The sequence below is a fragment of the Elgaria multicarinata genome, chromosome 1 (assembly GCF_023053635.1).
Source record: "Elgaria multicarinata webbii isolate HBS135686 ecotype San Diego chromosome 1, rElgMul1.1.pri, whole genome shotgun sequence".
NCBI classification, from domain to species: domain Eukaryota; kingdom Metazoa; phylum Chordata; class Lepidosauria; order Squamata; family Anguidae; genus Elgaria; species Elgaria multicarinata.
The window spans coordinates 201,069,146-201,093,903 of record NC_086171.1 but is presented as its reverse complement, the minus strand read 5'-3'; the positions used below and the strand labels follow the sequence as shown (position 1 = coordinate 201,093,903).

Below are 24,758 nucleotides of genomic sequence, written 5' to 3'. Positions count from 1 at the left end.
TGTATAAGGTGAAAAGGGCTGTGTCTCAGTGGCAGAAGACATGCTATCCATGTTAGAGGTCTCCGGTTTGATCCCCACCATCTCCAGGTAGGGCTTGGAAAATTTCCTGAAACCCTGCAGAGCTGCTACCTGTCAGTGTTGAAAATACTGAGCTAGATGGACGAGAGGTTTGACGTGATAGAAAGCAGCTTCCTAGGTTCTGTTGTTTGAGTTATGCAGGCCACTGGCGCTTGGGTGACCCATGAAATTTCTGCTCAGGCCTATCTAGCTTCTGAGATTTCACAGTGCCTTTCAAATTAATCTTCATACGTCTTTCAAAGCTTTATTTGTAACTTCCCCTCCCATTTCAAACGGCAACTGAGATTGCAAGGATGTTAAACCCTGCAAAGAGTACACACAAGTGTGTTTTTTTAAACCACAACTTGCATGAAAACAGCACGGAAGTCTGAAGGAGGTGATAATCCAAAGCAAGAAGACAACAACCCCTGCAAGATAGTAAAGAGAGAGAGAGAGACAGAGAGAGAGAGAGAGAGACAGAGAGAACTCTGCAGCTCAAGGTAACACCCTGCACCCTCTACAAAGAGGGATCCACAACTTTATCCAGAGGAGGTTGGTGGCTCTGATTTCAGTAGCGCAGTGAATCCGCTCCGGGTTTCAGTCAGAACCAATCAGAACTCTAATGGAGTTCCACACCTTGGAGCTGGCTTTACCTCTAGACCCACTTTTGTCTGTTGCCACAACTAGCCACGCCACATACTGGAAGTATCAGAAATAGATCTGCACATGCAGACTAAAAAGGCTGTTAGACAACAGAGCTCCAGATACAACCTGCATCAAACAACAAAATATGCAGACAAGAGAATGATTTTCCTGCCAACTGGGAAAAACTGTCTATGCATCTGCTTAGTTTTGGAAAGAAAAAAAATGACACTGTAGTCTCTCTTACACACAGAACTACTAATAGGAACTAGAAGGTAAACGTCTTCTCTAGGGGCTGGACTGCCGCACAGACTAATCCGGTGGACCTGATGGTCTCTGGCCATGTGACCCCATCACAAAACCCCACCCCCTCGACTGACATCATCCACTCCACCCCTTTGCCTTGCTCCGTGCAGAGAGCTCCATGAGAAAGGGTCTCAGACAGCCCTTAGAGGGGTGGCTTCTCCAGACGTCAACTGAGTTGTGTGTCTCCTTCGCACATTGCCTCAACTAGGGTGACATGCTATGAATCACTACGGGGCAGTTGGAAGAGCGGCCAAGCCAGGCATGTCCTTTACACTCCATCCGGATTGGGATGATGAGCAGTGGGGCAAGGGGACAACCCCTGCTTTTACCTCTGATCAGGCATGACAGTGGGGATTCCTCTCCCCATGGGGAGGTGGCAGGAAAAGTTTTCCTGAGCAGGAAAAGTTTTGTGGGCTGGTGGTCCTCCAACCCTGCTCTACAGATCAGAAAAGTTTGGCATATTTAGCAACAAATCAGGATTTAAGCCAACAAATTCCATTCCAAAAGTGGATGTGGCAGAAGCAAGAATGAGGCCTTTCATAAAACCACGGGTCTTCCAATTTTGTCCTGGGGAGACCTGAGAACCCTTGTTAAGTCATTAGAGTTTCCCTAGTGAGGAAGTTCAAAGCTGGCCAATAAAACGTTTCCTGGAAGATACCCAACAGTGACCGTCTTCCATTGTAATTTATAATTTAGGGCTAATCTACATGGGCAGGTATTTTGGCACTGAAGGGGGATGCCTCCGAATGTTCCCCGCTTCCGCAATCGGCAGTCACGGGGCACACCACAATTTCAGGAGCACCGTTGCAGGAGTATTTATTTATTAATTGCATTTCTATACCGCCCAATAGCCGCCTGCGCATGTGGATCAGCAGAAGTGGGTGGTGGTGGGCAGATGACATAGCTACGGGGCAGAGATGATTTTTTTTTTAACTGACTCGTGAGGTATGTGCATAAGCACAGGTGCGCAGCAACACATGGGGGGATAGGAACTCCATCGAATATGCACTCTTGCGCAGAGATAGGTTTGTATTGAAAAAAAAATGGTGGCAAAACACACCAATATCCATCCAAAACATGAGGCAATGGCGGACAGGTCCAGTCCCACACACCTCCAATACCCACGCACACGTTCCTCACAGCTGATTGGCCGTTTGCCGAGCCTGGAAATCATGGCGAACAGCAACAACCTCACAAAAGGGGAGGCGCACACCACAAATGTTCTTCGGAATGGATGCGAGAAAGCCGGAAAACCCGCTACAAAAGCAGTCAGAGATATTCCGGGAAAACTGAGAGGTGAAGCCAAGATCACCATGGGAGCAGGTGAACGTCATGTGGCCTGTTAGTGACGACTGAGATACAATCCTGCAATAAATGGCTTGTGTAGACTCCCCCTTAGGCTCCATTTCTTTAGACACACACACAGAGAGACAAACACACACACACACACACACAGGCACACACTAAAGCAGGAAGTGGCAGGGTAACACGGGAAGGAGAGAAAAAACACCACAGAGGGAGGAAGCAGAACGTGCTAACGTTTTATAACAAAAACAATATTACCACAGTGGGAGAGAGAGAGAAAAGAGAATGCAGTTTCCCCCTGTCGATGTCTACAAATACTGTTGCATTACCATTCCCTCTAGTTCCCATGTTCAGGCTGTGAGTGCTGTTGCTTATGTAGCCAAAACAGAACCACCCAAGCACAAGAAAGAAATCTCATCCAGCTTGGGGAAACCTCAAACTTTTATGGAATAGAAATAATCTTCAGGAGGAAACCCTAAAGGAAAAGGAGAAAACCCAAACAATCCAATGAGGACCGATTGTGCTCAGTGGCTGTGGGAAGTTGTGTGTATGCAGAACGCAGAACTGGAGCGCGGGGAGAGAATGGAATGGTGTAGCTGGAATCCTGAACAGCAACATTCCACACTGCAACTTTTTGTTGCAGGTTCCACTTGCCTTCATCTTATAAATTATGTACGTTCCTAAAGGTATCCCTTTAACCACCATTTTTAAGGCAAAGCGAAACAGAAGCCTAGCTACAACAACATCCTAAAAAGATTTTGCAACTACGACTACTATCAGTAATATTAATAATACTGGTAGAACAACGCTTTGGCTTTTAAGGATAAAAGCAATAGTCTCATTCTATTCAATAACTTTATGACTGGGTTCGCATGATCCCCCCCTCCCTCCATGGCTTATTTAAGCTACGATGAGCCCCAATGCCTGCAGGCACCAGGCTGCCTATTCAAGATGCAGCAGCTTGTTGTGTCATGCAAACCTGGGCAGCATGGCTTGTTGGAGGAACCATGCTCTGATAAACCATGGCCTGTTGTAGGATTATTGGAGGGATGACAACAAGCCATGCCGACCGAGTTCGGACAATATGGCAAACCACGGTATTCTCTCCCCCACCTCTGCTAGGGGTTGAATATTCAAAATGGCCACTGGCATGCGCCACAACCCAGCTTGGCTTAAATAAGCCACACTTGGCTTTGGTAATTGTGCAAACCAGCTGTTTCTCAAATTGTTACTGGTTTATCCTCCAATGCACCTTCAGGCCATGTGAATACATACATACCATTTTCTTGGTCCACTTTATGCTGATACTGAAGCCATTGCCTATGAAAGCTCATGCCGCAAAGAGTAAAGCTCAAGAGGTGCCACAATACTTTCTGCCTTTTTACTGCTATGGATTGCCAATTCACAACTGCATAGAATAGTAGAGTTGGAAGGGGCCTATAAGGTCATCGAGTCCAACCCCCATATCACTGGATGTCAGTCAACATCACTCACTGACTTGTAGCCAGTTGTGTGAATTGTCCCCATAGAGAAATATTGCATTTGTAGGGAAAGGATAACAGTGCTCTGCGTAACTAGATCATGATTTGTTTCAGGTTTGTAGTTTCCCCTTGGCTTAAAAATGATGGTTAAAATCCCTTTAACCACCTAGATCCATCATTGTCACCGGAGGCCCAAGTGGCCGTGACGGCTTGGAATGCCATTTACCAGCTTTGGCTGTCTCACCAGCTATAGCCTCTTCTGGACAGGGATAGCTTGGCCACAGTGGTACAGGCGTTAGTAACCTCAAGACTGGACTACTGCAATGCACTCTATGTGGCGCTGCCTTTAATGCTGTTCCGGAAGCTGGAGCTAGTGCAGAAGGCTGCAGCTCGGCTGTTGTCTGGAGCTGCCCCTTTCCAGCATGTAACCTCTGCTGAGGGAACTGCACTGGCTGCCTATTAGCTACTGGGCCAGGTTTAAGGTTTTGGTCCTAGTGTACAAAGCCATAAACTTCGAACCAGGATACCTGAGAGAGCGCCTTCTCCGTTACCAGCCTGCATGGTCACTGAGGTCATCTGATGGCATGCTCCTGATCGTTCCGCATGGACCTATGGTCCAATTGGAGTCCACCAGGAGAAGAGCCTTTAGTGTGGTGGCCCCTTCTCTTTGGAACTCCCTACGCCTGGAGGTCAGGCAGGAGCCAACGCTAGGCTGCTTCCGGCGCCTCCTTTAAAAAACCCCAACTTTATTCCAGGAAGCCTTCCTCAACTGACCAGCCACTGCTTTTATTGGTCCTTTGCTTTAAATTGAACCATTTTAATTTTCTGTTTTTAATCTTCTTTCTTTGTACTGTTTCATTCTTATGTGCATTGCTCCGGAATCTATTTTAGATATGGAGCAGTATATAAATATTGCAAATCATAATAATGACTTGTGCATGTGTGAAATGACCATCTTGTGAGACAAAACCAAATGATGAACCTGCATGTCTGAAAGCTCATTCTAGTGTGGCTACTCTTCCAGACTCGCGTGTGAATTAAAGTCCACATCTTTTCTAAGAATTCTCTGCGAAGCCCGAGTCTGGTTGCTTTCCAATCTGTTTTCTATTTATGAACATTTCAAAGCTATGTAATACAGAGCTCAACCGCTGATCCCTCTACTTCAGTATCGCCTATTCTCACCGGTGGTGGTCTCCAGGGTTTTCAGCTAGAGATGCTCAGGTAACAAAGGTCTTACACTTGCTGTCACTGTGTTGTGCCTCCCATGCAAGCCCATTTGTAGCAGATCCAATGGGGAAATAGGAGACAGAGGAACCATGTCTGCCTCTTAGCAACACCAGCTCACCCACTGGTCTCAATGAGTTGCCTTCCCCTTTAGTATCTCAAAGGGATACCAAGTTTGTTCTCCAGAGCTGCGGGCATGGTCCAAGTACTCCACCCTTCTCTCAAGACTGCTTCCTTGACAATTTCCCTCCAATGTCTCTTTAAAACTAGATGGGACAAGCCATGCGCATGCACGGCTACCTCCCTGGCTAACCCCAGTGGTGTGGGCAAGGTTAGGGACCCTTCACCTGTGAATGTGCCTGCTTGTACGTAGCACTTGCCCACTAAAAGGAATTGGGAATAAAACTGCCAGGATCATACTGCTTTTATATAAATCTATGGTGCGACAACACTGGGAATACTGTGTATAGTTCTAGTCATCATACTTAAAAAAAAAAAAAAAGGTATTTTAGAGCTGGAAAAAGTGCAGAAAAAGGCAACTAAAATGATCAAGGGGCTGGAGCATCTCCTCTATGAGAGACGGTTACAACAGCTTGGAAAAAAGGAGGCTAAGGAGAGACCTGATAGAGGTATACAAAATTATGCACAGATTGGGAGACATCTCTCTCTCTCTCAAAATACTAGAACCCAGAGTCATCCCATGTAGCTGATTGGTGGGAGATTCAGGACAGATAAAAGGAAGGACTTTGTCACACAACACATACTTAAACTACAGAATTCACTACCACAACATGTAGTAATGGCCACCAATTTGGATGGCTTTAAAAGGGGGCTGGATAAATTCCTGGAGGAGAAGGCTATCAATGGCTACTAGCCCTGATGGTTACGTGCTACTTCCAGTAGCAGAGGCAGTAAGCCTATGTACACCATTTGCTAGGAAACATGGGTGGGAGGGCGCTGTTGCACCCGTGTCCTGCTTGTGGGTTCCTGGTCGGCAGCTGGTTGGCCACTGTATGAATAGAATCCTGGACTAGATGGACCCTTAGTCTGATCCAGCATGGCTCTTCTTATACATCTGTCAGGGATCTGTCTGGGATGCTTTAGGGTGGATTCCTGCATTGAGCAGGGGGTTGGACTCGATGGCCTTGTAGGCCCCTTCCAACTCTGCTATTCTATGATTCTATGTTCTTATGACCAGGGTTGGTTTTTTTATCGCTGTAAACCAGACTGTTGGCTAATGCTGCCTCCATAGGCAGGCATGGTTTTAGTGCCACCATTTCGCTCAAAGCGTATGAAGTTTTGCAAAAGGCACTTCTGTGCGCAGCTAATCAGTTGGCGAAGGGCCAAGAGGAAGCCACAATGAATTTTACTTCTTACATTTGTACTCCACCCTTTCTGTAAAGGAGCTCTCAGCATCACTTAAAACCTAAGAGCCTTGTAAAGTAGACTCGGCTGCAAAAGAGAGTCCAACTCAGTGAGGTTTTCTAGTAAAGCTCATTAGAGAGAAAGAGTTTTGCTGCCAGACGGGGATCTGAACTTCGGTTTCTGACATCCATGCTATTCATGTGTGGGATGGAAGACACTACTACTAGGTGAATCCACAGCTGGCTGGAGAACCGTCCTCAAAGTGTTCATGGTAATGGTTCCTATGAAACTGGAGGGAGGTATCAAGTAGGGTGCCACGGGACTCAGTCCTGGACCCAGTAGTCTTCAAAAAATTATTAATGGCTTCGAGGAAAAGGATGCGGGGGGAGCGCTTATGAAATTTGCAATGACACAAAATTGAGGAATACCTTAGAAGACAGAAAATAATCTTGATAGGTTAGAAGACTGGGCTGAAAATAACAGAATGAAATTTACCAGAGACAAGTCCTTCATTTAGGCAAGAGAAAACAAATGTACAGGAATAAGACGGAGGATACCGGGCCTGTTCAATAGTACGTGTGATGCATTTCAGAGAGAACTTCTTGTTCTCATTAGATCTGTAGTAAAAATGTCGACACAACTGCAGGATCTGATATCTGTAGTTAATGTCAACACAACTAACTGCAGGATCTGATATCTGAACCTACCCGTACGCTATGCTCAACATCTAAGGTCCTCCTCCATATGCCTCCTCTGAGGGAAGCTCAGAGGATGGCAACAAGGGAGAGGGCCTTTTCAGTGGTGGCCCCCCCAATTATGGAACAATCTCCGCGACGAGGCTCGCCTGGCACCAACATTATCTTTTCAGTACCAGGTCAAGACTTTTCTCTTCTCGCTGGCATTTAACAGTATACGGTGAAGTTTTTTTTTTTTAACTTACCCCAGAATAGTTTTTTTAAATGGATAGTGTCTGTTTTTATGCTTTTTATGGTTTTAAATTTTGTATATTTGTTTTTAATGTTCCATGTTTTAATCTTTATAAACCGCCCAGAGAGCTTCAGTTATGGGGAAGTATATAAATGTAATAAATAAATAAATAAATGCAATGACACATTTTTCAGGAAGTCTCCCAAATTAGAGGAGGAGCTGAAGCTCAGAGGTAGAGCACCTGCTTTGCATGAAAGGAGGTCCCAGGTTCGATCCCTGGCATCTCCAGGTAGGATTGGAAAAACTCCTGCCTGAAGACCTGGGGAGCCACTGCCAGTCAGTGTCGACAATACTGGGTTAGATGGACCAATGGCCTGACTTAGTATAAGGTAGCTTCCTATGTTCCTGAGTGAATTACTATGGGTTGTATCCTATGTTAGTCTTATTTAGAGTAGACCTATTGCAATTAATGGGACTCGTTAGACTAACACTGGATTCAACCAAGCTAAAGCCTTTGGCTTTCACTATATCGTTCCCTTCAACTGAAGTCGGGGTATAATCCTGGTTGCACCACATCCTGCAGATACCCATCTGGTGACAATTAGGAAGAGGGCCTTTTCTGTGGTGGCACCCACTCTTTGGAATACCCTCCCCCCAGAAATAGAGCATGCATGGACTCTGCTGGAGTCCTTAGGATTTTGAATTCATGGCCTGCTGATTATATTGTGCTATGACATTGGATGTTTTTGTTACGGTGTGTATGTACAGTATATCTCCAATTTTATTGTTGTACAGTGCCTGGATATTGACTAGGTATAATAATTCAAGGAGTATGTGGCTTCAACAGCAGGTAAATATATTGACTGACAAAAAAAGCCCCACAACTTTGCCCGCACTGAGTTGTGGATTGGGGTGTTAGGTTTCACATGCATTCTTTTTCTGGAATTGTACATGTTTAAGCCCTTTCCCTAAAACTGGACTCAAGAGTATCTCTCAGACAGCAGATCTCAAAGAGAAGAAGCTGCTCTGTGTGTGTGTGTGTGTGTGTGTGTGTGTGTGTGTGTGTGTGTGTGTGTGTGAACACATGTTTAACACACACACACACACACACACACACACACCTCTAGGTAAGTAAGTGGGATCAAGAAATAGATTCCAGGTACAAAATCCTGTTCGTTCTTCCCTTCTTCTTCTTTTTCTCCATGAAAGCATCTGGGGACACACAAACACTATAACATTTTTAGTTCTTCTTTCCAGAGGCTGAAGAAACGTTGGAATGGTGGGATTCTAATGCCTGCTTTGCCGATGGTTCTAACTGGACAATAATAGCACCAACTGCCAAGCACGCGTTGCCCAGGAGAACTCCTGACGCCGTGCAAGGAAAAAGGGCACGGCACTAGCCAAGATCGCTGGGGCGAACTGCATTCCCCTTGCCAACCTGCATCTCCCGTGATTCAATCATTGCTGGAGCAGAATCCAGTGGCATTCTTGTTTACTGATGCTTGCAAACTCTCTCTCTCTCTCTCTCTCTCTCTCTCTCTCTCTCTCTTTATTTATTATCCCACCCCCACTTTTCCTGCTTCCACTGGTCTCCCAGTTCCCATATCTTGGCAACCAATCAGTGGAGGCTGGTGGCTCTGATGTCAGTGGGGCAATGAATCTGCTCTGGGTTTCAGTCTGAACTCCAAAACAGTTATCCGAGGTGTTTCTGCACATGGATAGCTCCTTCAGAGTTCTGACCGACACGGATTCATCGCCCCACTGACATCGGAGCCACCAGCCTTTACCGCAATCAATCAATAATTTCTAACATTCATTGTCACATGTACCAAATATAGCCCAAATGGCTTTTACCATTGAAACTCACTTCTCGATCATCCCAGAGTGCAGGACATGGAATAATGGGCTCAGGCTAAAGGAAGGCAGATTCCGGCTGGACATCAGGAAAAACTTCCTGACTGTTAGAGCAGTACGACAATGGAATCAGTTACCTAGGGAGGTTGTGAGCTCTCCCACCCTAGAGGCCTTCAAGAGTCAGCTGGACAACCATCTGTCAGGGATGCTTTAAGGTGGATTCCTGCATTGAGCAGAGGGTTGGACTCGATGGCCTTATAGACCCCTTCCAACTCTACTATTCTATGATTCCATGACACCCAAGCGCTGGAACACTGGCTGCTTATTGCAAGGTGCAACACACATGCAGACACACACGCACACACCCAGTTGTACAATTCTTACCCACGTGCCAGCTTTCCTGCATACAAAGCTAAAACAAAATGTGCACACTGATGTCTATAAGTATTACAATGCTGTCTGGATTAGACCAAGCATCCAGTATCCCGTTTCAAGGTACAGTGAGATGCCTCCAGAAATGCCCTTTTTGTCTCTATTTGCTGGAGTACCAGGATATACCAGCTCTGAACGTGGAGGTCCCATTGAGCCATCAGCGGCAACAGCCACTGATAGACCCATCACCTGAATTTACATACATACATGCACATGTAAGGCCTCAAGGTACACAATCTATGCAAGCGAGTGCAATGGTATCCTGGCTGCCATTTTAGAACAGGTGGAGGCTACACACATTTGAAACTTGATAGGGGAGAGGAGGGAACAGCTGTTTGAGGGTGAGGAGAAGGAGTAGGGAACACAGGAAGCTGCCTTATACTGAGCCAGACCCTTAGTCCATCTAGCCCAGTATTGTTGACACTGACTGGCAGCAGCTCGCCAGAATTTCAGGCAGGGATTTTTCCAGCCCTACTTGGAGATGGAACCTGGGACCTTCTGCAGGCAGAGTAGTTCCTCTACCACACTGAGCTACGATCCTCTCCTCCTTCCTGCTGCCACTTCTCTGCTCCCACCACAAATGGCTCTTCTGGTACTAACACAACTAGACTACCATTACACGCATTGGGGCAGGTGTGGGTTGAATCCAGTTAAGACTGCTATGGATCTTCCACTTAGGGATGCTCAGATTTTGTGAAATCCGTCCCACATGTTTTTCATGGCTTGTGGAATGCCGTTTTGTGGATCATGCAGAGTCTGTGGATATCAATGCACCCTACAGGTACCTCTTTTGGTGCCTGGCAGGTTCCCTGCCCGTCCAGTTTTTTATTTTATTTTTGAAAATACAGTAATTGTTTTTAATTTAAAAAAGTAACTGTGAGTCTGACCTGATGCAAGTGAAGTGGCAGTCTCCAGCACCTTCTTTGTTTCCAGGAATGCCTCTGGGCCCCACAAGGGCCCCCAGAGGTATTCTAAGGAAATAAAGATGGTGGGTGGCATGCCCAATTGCCCAGAAAAAATAAAAGTACTCTGGGGGGAAGGGGGAGGGAATGTGCTGGATGGAATGAGGGGACTGTGGTGTGTTTTGCCTGTCTGTGCAATGTATGTTTCTCTGAACATTACCAGTTCCGCTTCTGTGAAATGGGTTTGGGTTTTTTGTGCATTGTGGGAGAAAATATGTGACCTGGCATTTCAGACTCAGACTCCACCTCTGCCTTGTACTCACTTCCTTGGCCAAGTTAGTTGTCTCTGAGCCTTCTTTTGTGAAAGCCGAAAAGTGTGGGTTGAAAAGAGTTTTGTGTTTTGGAACTCAGAACCCACCTCTACCTTGTACTTATAGTTTTAGGCAAGTTACTTTTCTCTTAGACTCACCAGTTTGCCTTCTGGGAAATGGGTGTTTTTGTCACCAGCCACACCTACCACAGTAACCATTTTGCGAATGGGCAAGCGCCCTTATGACAGCCATTTTGTGAGAGCACTCGCGGCACTCTCAACATTCTAAATATGCCCACTGACTTAAATAGGTTAGGGACCCTTGCTGTAAGCCCTCTGAAATGGGACTGAACCATTTCCCTGTTCTATATAGTACTAAGCACACTGTGAGAGGTTCTATTAATAATGATTTTCGCAGCAATTTAAATGACTACAAGCTCAGCATTCATAGTACTTTAGTTTTGGGGATAAGCTATAGTTCAGTGGTAGAGCACACACTAGGCATGCAGAAGATTCAAGGGCCAATCCTCGGCAGCATTTCTAGGTAAGGCTACTAAAAATCCCTGCCTGAAAACCTGAGGGGCCACGGCTGCCAGTCAGTGTTGTCAATACTGGGCTAGCTGGACTCGGTATAAGGCAGCTTCCTAGGTTCTTACTATTAAGATTTCTGTTTGGGGGAAGCTATTGATTCTGTAAGAAAAACAACAACGCAGGAATCCACTTCTCAAATCAGTTCTGCCAATGCAGGTCTAAGCCGTTTGCATGGAACTAGGCAGTTTGCAAACTTCAACAACTGAAAAAGTTTGCAATGAAAAACGCAGCCGCCCCAAAGCCCTGCCCTGAAGTCAACAGGAGTCTTGTTATTGTTTTCAACATCCCCTTCCCCATACCAGGCTGAAAAGAAAAGAAAGAAACCCGTGCAAAACCTGGTGCTCTTTTTCTCTGGTCTACTATGAACAAGAACAAAGATTCCTTATGAAGGAAGACACCCTCCTCTATCACATACAAAACGGGTATTAACTATCTGTGAGAAAAACCAATGGACTCACTCATTGTCACAACATTACCCAGCACATCAATAAAACCTTTAGAATCATAAAATCCATTGAGTTGTGTAACTTAGAGCCAGAAGGCTGGGGTGGGGGTTGGGGGGTGGAACGAAAAGAAAAGCAGCCACTGTGTGGAAGGCAGCAAAAAAAAAAGGAAAAAAGATCAAATATTAATTCTTCTTGGCAAGGAAAAACCGATGCATTGTCCCTTAAAACTGGTGGCTTTCCAAAACTTAAAAAAAGGGGAAAAAAGAAAGAAAAAAAAGAGGACCTACTTTTCTTATGTTCTTTAAACATATATAAACACACAACACAAGCCAACATTCATTTTCAGAAAGCTGTGCTTAAAAAAAAAAAAGGAAGAAAGAAAAAGGAATTGCATCAATCATTAAACAGTTAAATGAAGGTAGTATGACAGTCGCTATTGTTGCCTCTGAGTACACTTGCCTTTTCCAAAGCAGCTGCCAGATCCTATTAGGTGTATGAAAAGAGGATGTTTCGGACTGGGAAGAGATGAGATATGCTATTGAAAACCGGAGACAATGGCTCACTTCTACAGACTCCTCGAGCCCCGTATAACATCTGTCCAGAATCAATTTTTGACCTAATGTTTCTTTCACTGAATATTAGACTTTGTGTCCAAATTCAATTTATTTTCTGGGCCGGAATTGTTACACGGAGCACAAAGGGACGAGACGCGAACCACCGCAAAGGCCTCCTGCGTAGGCCTCGTTTCAATCAGAGCTGTGCAAACAACAGGACCAAAAAATAAAATAAAAAAATAGCGCTTGGATTTTTATGAGACGTGTTCACCAGGCGCTGGCAGGGGCCATTAGTGGTCGCAAACCCAGAAATGCCATGCCCCTGTGCACAGCCTTCATTTGTTTCAATGGGGCTTTAAGCAGTGCGTTGCACCCTATGAGAAGCGGAGAATCGTGTCAAGGAATCGCGTCAACTCTCCCTATAGGAGGAAGGCTCGGAAAAGGACACACACGTTCCCTCATGAGAGAGGCAAGAAAAAGGAACTCATAATAAACTAAAATCATTAAAGTGGGAAGCAACATTATAATGACCATAATTGTTCCCGGCACAGACATAGTACCTTCACCCACAATCCTATTTCTCCTCTACACCCACCACCACGCAAGTTCAACGCTGAACTTGGAGAATTGTGTTAAGGAATCACGTCAAGTCATTCCTTTGAGCAGGCCTGGTGCATATGGGTGGGGTGGAGGAAGGAGAGAAACAGAACTCTGTGGAGCCTTATTGGAATCCTCTCACTTGCAAATGCCGGGCCCATGCGGAGAGGGGAAGGGGCGGGGCGGCAAAGGATTGTACCTAATGTTTGTAACGTGCGGATGATATTATACACAGAGCTACGATAAACTGAAAGGGGCAAAGGGGAACCCATACACAACCTTTTTGAAAAGTTTTACCATAGCAGAAAATGAATGCCAGGAAATCTTTTGACAGATACTGTATCTGGGCCCATTTCTGCGATTCTGGGAGTTTATTCCTCCTCCCAAAAAAGGCTCATGAATTTAATTTCAATTTGGCCGCTAACAAGGTTAAGAAAGCAAATTCCACTTACCCGTACGGTCTCTGAATGAGAGTCGGATGTAACTGCTGCACCCCTAAGGTAAAACCTAGAAAAGGTATTGGATAAGAACAGAGTTAGATTCAGTCTATGCAACATATTGCTCATGCAGAAGTGCAGCCCAAATGTAGGCTTGCTGACTCAGAAGTAATTCCCACTTTGTTCAATGGGACTATTGGTTTTGCTTTGTGCATCAATTCCCTTAACTCAACCTTGCCCCGCAGTGATTCTCAGTCTTTAGTGCAGAGGTGGGTCCTCCATTATTGTATGTGTGGCCTCCCTAGCCGCTGCCACTGCCCCCCAAATCCCAGTGATTCTGCCGGGCAACAAGGTGCACAGGGAGCTGATTCGTAGGCTGTCAGGAGTGTGATTCTGCTAGGCAACCCAGCACCCGTTCTCCGCGTGTTCTGCTTCCCAGCAAAATCACTGGCAACAGCAGGGTGCAGCCTCTGTAGAATTCCAATAGAGGCAATGTGATCCCCAAAACTCTGAAAGTTGCCCACCCGTTTAATACCTACTGGGAGATTTCAGACGTTTCCCACACACACAGGATATTTGACCGCACATGCATGACTCCAAAGTCTTAGCCTGGGTTTCTTGTGCATGAAGACTAGTATGTTCACAATGTTCTGCAGTAGTAGTGGTTTCATTCTACTAGGGAGCAATCCTAAGGCCCCCTAGACAGAGTCTGGGGGCCATAGGATAGTTCAGATTCCTGGACCTGAGTTCAGAGACAGCACTCTAATCTCGGAGCCATGAATCCGAGCTTCCTGCCCCCTTGCAGCCAGTGGGGAGAGAACCATGCTGCCTCTCCGAGGTTGCATAGACAATCTTAGAGAGATCTGAAAGGGGTCAGTTCTGTGGGCTGGGAGGAGATTGGGGAAGCTGACTTATGCTGTATCCCCAGGCCTTCCCAGCCTTCTTCCCTCCTGTGCCACAGAGGTCCAGCTAGATGGCCAAAAAAGCCCATCTAGCTAGAATGCAGATCTACTCCTCCCAATCTGCATTGGGAGGCTCACAGCCATCCCGATAGGACTGCACCTTTAGAGAAGCTTGGCCTGATTTGCTCTGCTTTTCTATACTTCTTGCTGCTTATTTATTTACTATTACATTCATATCCCACCTTTTCCCCCTCTTGCGAGGAGCCCAAGGTGGCTTACATCATCATCCTGCTCATTTTATCCTCGCAATAACCCTGTGAGGTAGGTTAGGCTGAGTGTCAGGGACTGGACCTAATTCAACAAGTGAGTTTCTTGGCTGAGTAAGCACTAGAACCCAGATCTCCCAAGTCTCAGTGCACTCTAACCACTACACTGGCTCTCAAGTTCTCTCTTACACAACAACTATATTCTATTAACTTTCTAAGTTGCCAGCTGCCTCTTTTCTAGACCGTTTTTATCACTGTCGGTCCCCATTCCCACCCCCTGTAACTTCACTGTCTGTCAAATCTTCAATTTCTCCTTATTTAATCTCCTACAATTTATTTTGATTATAATTAATGCCTCCTCTCCTAACTTGGACCCGGATCTATGGTTTGCTTTCTGCCAATACAAATATTTTCTTCCCTTCTCCCGTCCTCTTTAGATTAAAAAAATGTTTCCATCTTTCTTTCAGTTCATACTACTTCATTCCAAGATTGTATAGTTTTGCTTTCTCCCTAGGGTCTGTGGCATACATGTTATATCACTTGTCAATTATTTTCCCTTCAGTGTCCGAAATTCGTCTCTGCTTTGATCTGAAACCCACACTCTCACACACAAAGTTTACACTAGTTGTGGACATTTCCTTGCCGGGTTTTCCTCCCTGAAACCTGTATACAAATTTAAACTCTACTAATCTTTGGGCAAAACTTTTGACATGTTACTTTTTGCACAAGTCCTCAGGTCTGTTCAATACATTTATTGCTCTATGCATGCTCAGAAATGCAGGAGATACACACACACTTTCAGTTCATTTGCCTATTCCTTCCCTCTCTGAACCCTGTTTTTAAAAATCAGGTTACATCATCAAATTGCAGTTGCATGGACCATTTCCAGGGTCTGATGGGGCAGGACACAAAAGAAGCAAGCATGGGCCTCAGCTGTTGTTGCGCGTCCTCCAAATCCTTCAACTGCACATGTGCAAACCCCTTCCCCCATTTTGGCTTTAGTTAACAGTGTGGAGCTAAACCCCCTACACACCCAGACCACCCTTCCCTTCCCACACACACAATCAAAATTTCTGGGCAACCCTCTAAAATCCCCATTGTCAGCAAGATCTACATTTTTGGCACCCACCTCATCCGCATGAGGAAAGCTCACTTGATTAACAAAGCAGTGATATTACAAAGACAGAAGTTGCTTTACACACAAACACACACAATTCTAACTGCATAGCTAAAGGCAGCGAGTGGCAGGAAGGGTAAAAGTTAAAAACACACGCGTGCACAATAAAGTGAGTTAAATGCAAACTTTTGAAAGTGTACGCTTAAAATGCTTCACTTCAGATGTCAAAAACAGTAGATTTCGCCCAGCCTGGCACTCAGGTACCTTGTAGGTGTGAGCAAGATCACCTCATGCACAAATTCTCTTCTCCTTTTCTGCTTCAACCACGGCTTGCCCAATTTGGATGTCATAGGCAAGCTATGGTTAGAGCAAACCAGGGCCTAACCTACACCAAGCAGGATATTGCATTATGAAAGTGGTACATAAAAGGCAGGAGCCACACCAAGCAGGATATAGTGGTGTGAAAGCAGTATATGGTATGTGTCAATGGGCCCCAACAGTTGTCAGTGCACTTCAATACCACTATAAAGCAGTAGTGTGGCTCCTGCCTTTTTACATACTGCTTTCATAGTGCAATAACCAGCTTCGGCTTTAGTTAGACAGGGCGAAATCCTGGAGCGATCTCCGGGATCGTTCATGTGCATCCACATGACGCACAGGGGATCCTGGGATCAGGGAGGGATGATCCCTCCCTTGCCCCGGGATAGAGCCCTACCCTTTGAGCCCAGTTTTTCAGTGGTTCCAGGCTGAGCCCAAGACCGCAGAATGTGTGGCCGGGTGCTGCAGTTTGTCCCAATTCCTCGCAAGGAGCCGGGACCCGTGCACGGGGCACAGAGCTCCTCAGAAGCACTGCGCCCATCAGGGGTGGGGTGGGGGAAGCGGGGAATTATTTTTTTTTAAAAAAAAGTACTTACGTTTTGCGCACGAGCGCTGCTGCCTCTTTAAGAAAAAAAACAAAAACGGCGGGCGTGACGCCTCTCCCTCTGAGGTTGTCGCGCGCCGCGTGTGAACAGAGGGGTTTCGCGATGAAGATATCACAAGACCTTCACCCCTCCGTCCCGCTAGACTAGGTAGGTCTAGCTAAGGCCTTGGTGTAGATTAGGCCCAGGAAAAGTGTGTGGGGGGATTCTTGCAAAAGAATGAAGGAGGAGGGAGCCTGCATGCCCCCTCCTGACAGCAAATCATGTTCCACAACTGCGACACCTTAACTAGCTTCTGCACAAAGGTCTACAGCACCAATGAGATCATCAGCTGCCACTTGACGGCTGCTCGCCTGTGAGCAGTCAGGCCCTTTACTTGGCTGCTGGGAACTGCAGCATATATGGTTGCACGGTCTGCCGCCATCTTTCTCCGTCTCAGCTCCTCCAGGATTTGCCAAGAGAGTGCCAGCGGCTTTGAAAACTCCATTCTTGGCGGCAGAATCCCTCGCGCAAAATAACCTTCACATGCAGAGCTTATTTGGATGACAGAATGAGCTTCCTGGGTGCAGAATACACACACACACAGAGCCCTATTTGTATTGCCCTATTCCAATCCGGAAGAGTTCTTGAACTCGTTTACGCGAGACTGACTAAATGCAGAAAGAGAGAGGGAGAGAGATGTTTGTCTCACCAGTTTGAATGCTCCTGGGTTTAGCTCCTAGGTACGCTAGGTTGACGTTTGCTTTCCGGCCATCGATGATGGGGTTGGGATCCTTGCACGCCCTTTCAGCGGCGGCCCTGTCTGCCATGGTCACCTGGAAAGAAGCACAGACATTTGTATAGAGACACACGCCCATCCAGTGCTCCTCCTTCCCTCCCTCCCTCCTTTCCCTGCAAGCACATGCACAAAACACTTGGAAAACTGCAGTCTCCTCTCCTAGAATCTCACTTTAAGAGCTGTAAGAGAGGATAATCCTTCACATCACGCTGGAGAGAGAAAACCTCACATCTCCACCTATATCCTTTTCTCTTTCCTGTTTGACATCGAAAATAAAAGACGAGCAGGCTCAATACCACGCAGCCTTTAACGCGCCCCCGACACAGAGGCAGGCGACGACGCTACTTGAGTTTCAAGATTCCTCCGACTTGAAATTTACACTGGCAGCTTTACTGCTGAACTACCTCTACCGCTGTAAAAGTTCCCCCTCCGAAACGGGCGATTTATGCTGGAAGAAGCTGGCGGTAGACGGAAACTTCCCAAAAGGAAAGACCAGAAAAGGGCCAGCTAACTATAGGCAGCAGGCTTTGGAGTAGTTGCTATTTTTGTTTCTCCCCCTTTTCAAAACACAACAAAAGCAAGCGCTCTCCTAGACGCTCCCTTCAACAACGCAAGGGAATAGTGGATAGGTAGCTAATCCTTTTCTTCCTATGGCAAAGCAAACAGAAGCAAAAGTAGTTGAGCCCCACTGGATCGGCGGCAACAACAGTATGGAAGTGGAGGACTGCTCACTTGGGAGTGTGGAAGTCCACTACACCACTGCAGTTCAAAGGCCGGTGCCACTCCTATGTGCACACTCTAGAAAAAGGGGAGGCCACGCGGTACCATCCAGATATTTTGATCTGCAACTCTCATAACCCCTGACCATTGGCCATGCTGGCTGGGGCTGATGAGAGTTGTAGTTCCAAACATCTGGAAGTCAATAGATTGTCTACCCCTGTTCTTCAAGGTTTGCTTCAACACACGACGAAATTGCTACATGCAACGTATCTCTAGGGAGAAAGCATCATGTTCCACATCTGTAGATCATAACAATTCTATTTAAATACAACCACCACCTATAAATGCGACAGTCCTACTCGAGTGTAAGTCATTGGCCTGGTTCGGATACAATGCTAAACTATGGTTTAGTGTTATGTGCACAATCGTCAGGTTCATCAGCTCTCCCTCCTCAGGTGTGGCCAGAGAGATGAAAAGCTTTCACTTCCAAGTTCTACTAACCACAGTTTAGTGTTATGTCTAACCATGATAGGACTTAACTATGATTCATTGAAACAAGCAGACTTCATAAACCAGTTTGAAGTTGGCTTGTTTCCACAAACCATAATTAAGAAACACTCGTTTGTCCTGACGTAATACTAAACTGCATTTAGTTGAAAACTGAAGTAAAATCTTCTGATCTCATCCGCAAAACAGGGAAGCCGTCAGTTTATTATGGTAAATAACAAACCCAACCCTCATTTAAGTAACACTAAACTATAGTTTAATGTTGCATCTGAATGCAACCATAGAAGTGTGCTGGGAAGTGCCAGACACATAGGTGCCTTCCATGTAGAAATTTTTGAAAAATAAGAAGCTCTAACTTCAGGTAGCACAGAAGGCTTGAAATCAATACATTAATCAGGGGAGGGGAGGGAGGTTTACGCAATTTTAATACGTGGGCTGAGAGTCAAGGGGCACACTTGTTTCCTTGTGGGGGAACGTTGGTTTTGGTCAGTTATTGCAATCAGGAATTTAAAAGGAAATATTAAATGATTTTCCCTTTCCAACTATGAATGCACGTTCTTATTAAATTGTAAGTTATCTCCAAAAGACAATGATATTGGGTTTGGGTATTGTGCACATGTATTTAAATTGAAAAAAAATAATTGGTTAAAAGGCAAACAGACTTAGCTGAAACACCTCCAATGAAGCATGCAGTTGCCGACACAAGAATATGCCACATAAAATAGTTCCCAAAGGGGACCACATTCCAACTGTTTGACTTTTCACGCTAATAGAAAAATTGCTAAGCGGTGGGAGGGGCTGAAAGTGTCTTTCAGAGGGCTTTGTAGATGCAAAGGGTGCAATCCTATCAGGAGGATTGTATTCGGCCGAATCTGGAGGCTTACGATCATCCAATGCAAAGTGGGATGAGCACCTCTCCATCCTCCTGCTCTACATTTCTGCTAGATGGGCTTTTTTGCCCATCTAGCTGGGGCATTTCGGAAGGAAAGAGAAGGAGGCTGGAGAGGCGGCAGGACATTTCATATCCTGGCCTCTCCAGTTTCCTCTTTTCCCCTCCCCCTGAAACGGCCCCTTTCCTCACCCTCTGAGGTCAGATTCCCAACCTCGGAATCTGAGGCATGGTTCTTTCCATACTGGCTGAGAGAGATGGGGGGAGGGAGCCTGAATTTGCCCCTCCGAGGTCAGAGCAGTGTCTCCAACCATGGATCTGGGAAACCGAAATACCCTATGCTCCCCTTGGATACTGTCTAAGGGCTACAGAATCGCTCCCCCTGATGGCAGCACCGAGGTTAGAGGTCACCTGCCAGTGAGGGGGCTGGACCACACTTACTGCTTTCAACAAGACCAGGTTTTCACTCGTCTGTTAGAAGTTTTAAGAAGTACATCAGAACCTGGAAAAGGGATGTAACTTGGTAGCAGAGCACATGGCTTGCATACAGGATGGTGTGGGACTGGGGAAAAAACCCTGTCTGAAATTCAGGAGAAATGCTGCTAAACCTGTGTTAATTTCTGCATTGCTGCTTGATTTTATCCTGGTTGTGTTTTTATATTGTATTTTATATTATGCTTTTATACTGGTTGTTTTATATTTTGAATGGTTTTTGTGGTTTTAATTTTTGTAAACAGCCCAGAGAGCTTCGGCTATTCGGTGGTATAAAAATGCAATAAATAAATAATCAGGGGAGACCATTCTGAGCCAGATGGACCGATGTCTGACTTGGTATAAGGCAGCTTCCTATGTTCCTAACGTGGTGAGCACTGATGGATCAGACCAAAGGCCTATCTTTCCAGTACAATATCCTGTTTCCCCCCCCCCCCCCACACACACACAGCAGCCAACCAGATGCCCACAAGCAGTATATGAGGGTCACTACCCTCCACCACTGTATTTTCCCAGCGACTGGGACTCAGAAGCGTGCTGATAGCCCTATTCTCCTTCATCGTGTCTAATCCCCTCCTAAAACCATCAAAGTTAGCGGCTGACACATCTTGTGTCAGCAGATTCCAGGGACAGTTATAACAAGATGAAGAGGGATGAGTTCTTTTTACATGTGCAACATACAACAAGATCCTGCGGTGTGGACTGCTCCTGCTTGGAGTTCCAGCCAGCCATGTCCCTTTCCCAGATACTCCATTCCATTTCTCATTCCGCACCTCCCCCTCGCTGTTTTCTATTCCCTTGTCCCTCCAACACTCATGACGTCTGGCCTGGGACTGACCTTAGAGACCCCAGACGTTGACAATGATTTTATTTATTACATTTATATCCTGCCTTTTTTCCTCCAAGGAACCCAAGGTGGTGTACATAATCCTCCTCCTCTCCATGTTATCTTCACAACAACAACCCTATGAGGTGGGTTGGGTTGAGAGTCTGTGACTGGCTCAAAGTCACCCAGTGGGTTTCCATGGCCGAGTGGGGACTAGAACCTGGATCTCCCGACTCCCAGTCCAACACCTTAGCCACTACACCACACTGGCTCTCAATGATTGAGACGTGACAGAGCTGAAGGCCCTCCGGATCAGACGGGCCCCCTGGATTCCAGCACTACTCCGGCCAACTCCAGCATCTCGGAGGAAGTCAGGCTGGGTCACCCTGTAAAGGAAGACCTGGATAGACCTCCCAAAGGAATCCCTAATTCCCTGCTAGACAATTTCTCCTCTTTGGAGTCAGAGGGGGAGGTTGAGCCACCTCTCAGCTGCAGAGAACACCAGTGTTGGAAGGTGCAGGCAGGAGGCGACGCACGTGCCTCAAGCCCAAAGCAGCCAGGCTCCTCGTGAGTGAAGGTCTAACTCAAGAGTAACAGCCTTCTCAGGCTGCCTGCAGCTGGAACCTGGGTGTGTGAGGCCAGGCTGCATAAGCTCTCAGTTCAGAGTTGCAGCTTGCCGGAACACCTTCCTTCAAAAGTCCTAGACCTTTACAACCCAGTTTCCTGTTCCTGCTTTTCCTTCTGACTGATTTTCTGTGCAACTGACCTCTGGACTTCTGCTCAGACCCCGTGCCTTGGAGTGAGCTTGTTTTGGACTGCTCGCCTGTGCCTGATCTTCCAGGCTGTCCCTCTCCTTGACCGGTAATGCTTTCTGACCTCTGCATGCCTTTTGACCTACAGACTTGCCCCATAAACCACCCAGGACTGAGCCTGACCTGCTCTTAGCAGGAGATTTGGCATCCTGTGGACACTGAGCATACTTTGCTCTCATTGGGTTGTTTTGGGGGGAGTGCCCCTCCCGCTTGAAAAGAGAGCCCTGCCCTCTTTTGTGTCTGGTCGAAAGGGCAGGACTCCTGCAGCTTTAACTGTTGTGATGGAAAGGGAATTTCACTAGGTGCTGCATGCATGCAAATGACATCTGCTGAAATCCCCTTTTCTATACAATTGTTAAATGATACAGGAACCCAGTCCTCCATTCCATATGGTCACCCTATACATATAGGATGACAATCCATTTGTGTGTGTGTGTGTGTGATCATTGGTCTCTCCCTGTCCCCTCAATAGTCAGAACTCATTCATGTCATGGGTATCCCTCCCTCTCTCCCCACCTGTAACTGACTTCCAAAAACCGGTGGAAAAGTAACACACAAGACACATGTAAAGGCAAAGGTGTTATTTCTACCCCCGTTTTTGTGATTCAGAAATAAAACAGCTACAACAAGCCAAGGCAGTGAGGCCAGCATTATAATAATATTGTTAATCTCATTTATTACAATTCTATACTGCTGGTAAAAAAATATTCTTCCCCACAGAATGCCTTTCATAGTGGGAAGATAGTGGGAAGTTAATTGTTTGGAGTTAATACTGCCTTGTTGACCCAAGAGATTCCCCTCTGGCTTCTGAGCCCACAGAACACACATCTCACTGTTCTACAAAATCCATGCAGAGTCCACGCTGAATAGCCACTAGAAGAGACTGCTTGGCAAGTCTGGACTTCAGAAGGCGCCCTACATTGGACAGAATACAGGCTCTAAATACTATAGCAAAAAGTCAATAATGTAATAGATATTCCTATTTCTAAAGAAATACACTGGACATCCAATTTATCCACAAAACTATGCCCCCCATGTGTTCAAATAAAGTATCCTCTCTTTTTAGCAGCAGGAGCATCAATAATAATAATAATAATAATAATGTGCTCAATAATAATATAATGCTCAACAAGACCAAACTACAATTAAGCAAAATCAGGCAGGATTATAAACCAAGATGGCTCACCAGCACCTTTGAACCCAAGCTCCACAGAACACCCTTCAGTGGGATATTCCATCTCCAGAGATCCTTCTAGAAGTGATACCCACGGAACTTCCCAGCTGCTCATTTCCGCCTGTTCCCTTAAAACTGGCCACCCTATTAGACCACTTTCTCCAATCCTCCAGTGTCTGACCTACCAGTTCACAGGGACCTTGGAAACTGGTTCTCTCTAGAAGCAGTGACTTCGGTTTCAGGAAGTCTGAAGGGGCAACAGCGGCTGTGAACTCCCACCCCACAAATGCCAACAAATCCTTTCTATGCCCCAAGTGACACCCCAGATTCCTTGCCAACCTACAAAAGAGCCCTGCTGGATCAGACCAAGGGTCCATCTAGTCCAGCTTTCTGTTCACATAAGGCCCAAACAGGAACCCACAAGCAGGACCCGAGTGCAACAGCACCCTCCCTCCGATGTACCCCAGCAACTGATTTACAACCTCTATAAAGCGCGCGGGGGAGGTGGGGAGGAGATCAAATCCAGGGTACATATTATTTCAATATAGACTGGGGCCTCCTGTCACAATCAGTGGCGAAAAGGTTAGGGTCTCCATAAATTATATTATCACCAAAGGGGGAGTCAAACGAGGCCAAAGGAAGACCGGAGTATTGGTAAAAAATGGGACCAAGTGCGATGGGGGGGTGTGCGTGGAGAAGAGAGGGGAAAAGGGGGGTTAGAAAGCTTCTTTTGATTTAGTGCCAAATTCTTTATGGACTTTTTTAAACGCCTTTTCAGACCCCGAGGAATCCCCATCCATTCCCGCGATTGCGAATACTTAACCCCGCGGGGTGGTAACTACTCCGGCTTCGTTACCCCGGCGTTGCAAGAGGCGAGCGGGAAGGGGGCCAGATCCCCGTGCGAGGCGAGGAGCGCCCCTTTCAGCCTTTCCCGGGAGCGACCCCCCACCCCGCACAACCTTTTCGCTTTCTCCCCCAACCCAAACGCTTCTCCCCTCCCCACCCCCACCCCCCAGCACTTACGAAGCCGTATCCGCGGGACTTGCCCGTCTGCCGGTCGGTGATAACGACGGCTTCCTCGATGTCCCCGAACACCTCGAAGTATTTCCTCAGCGAGGCGTCGGTGGTGTGGTAGGGCAGCCCCCCGACGAAGATCTTGGTGAAGGTAGTGTCCTTCTGCACCGTGTGCATGGCGCTGTCGCTGGCCGAGCAGCCCCGACGGTGGCGGCTGTTGCTGCTACTCTGCGAGGAGGAGGAGGAGGAGGGTGGTGGTGGTGGTGGAGGAGTCGGAGAGGGGGGGAGGCTGGAAAAAGCATCCAAAAAGAGGAAGCGGCGAGCCGAGACGGGAGGGAAAAGTTCCAGGGCGAAGGAAGGAAGGAAGGAGGCGAGCGAGGAGTCCTACTCCGCTGCCAGGATCATCGCTTTACAGCGGCAGCGGGAGGCGCGGGTCGGGGTGGGGGGAAGCCGGCTCCCCCGAGCCACGGCGCCGACGGATCAGGGCTCGCAGCAGCCCCGCGCCCCATGCAGCGGAAGAGGTAGATGCGCCCCGACGGCCCGTCTCGCCAGCGCGCTCGCCCACCGCCGCGCCCTCGCGCAAAGATCGCGCCGCGCTGCTGAATGTGAAAACGGTGCCCGCGCGCTCGCGGGGCTTTGTACCTATCTTCCCCCCGCCCCTTGGTGGCCAGGCTCCAGCCACGCCTCCCCAGGGTCGGGTGTGTGTGTGTGGGGGGGTGTATGGGGATGCGGGCACTTCGGGCCCAGCTAGCCGCAGAGGCCCCTGGGCGACGTAGTTCGCAGCGCTGTCCTTCGCCCAGGGAGACGCCGTTTGTGGCAGCGGTGGAAGCGGCCCCGAAGCATTTTAAGCTGCCCTCTCTTTTCTCTACGTATTTGCCTGGGAGAAAGCCTCCTTGAAGTCAGTGGGGGGT

At 47.0% G+C, this 24,758-nt stretch overlaps 1 protein-coding gene across 1 annotated transcript in view; it reads right to left on the bottom strand.

Moving 5' to 3' along the window:
• Positions 1 to 24,456, bottom strand: part of RBM38 (RNA binding motif protein 38) — a 35,241-nt gene extending 10,785 nt beyond the window's left edge. Inside the window, exons 1-3 of the mRNA XM_063146478.1 lie at positions 23,857 to 24,456; positions 17,327 to 17,450; positions 13,446 to 13,500 (exon numbers count right to left, since the gene is read on the bottom strand). Coding sequence (XP_063002548.1) covers positions 13,446 to 13,500; positions 17,327 to 17,450; positions 23,857 to 24,024 — 347 coding nt within the window. The 5' untranslated portion in view covers positions 24,025 to 24,456. The remainder of the gene's footprint in view (positions 1 to 13,445; positions 13,501 to 17,326; positions 17,451 to 23,856) is intronic.
• Between the last annotated feature and the right edge of the window lie 302 nt (positions 24,457 to 24,758).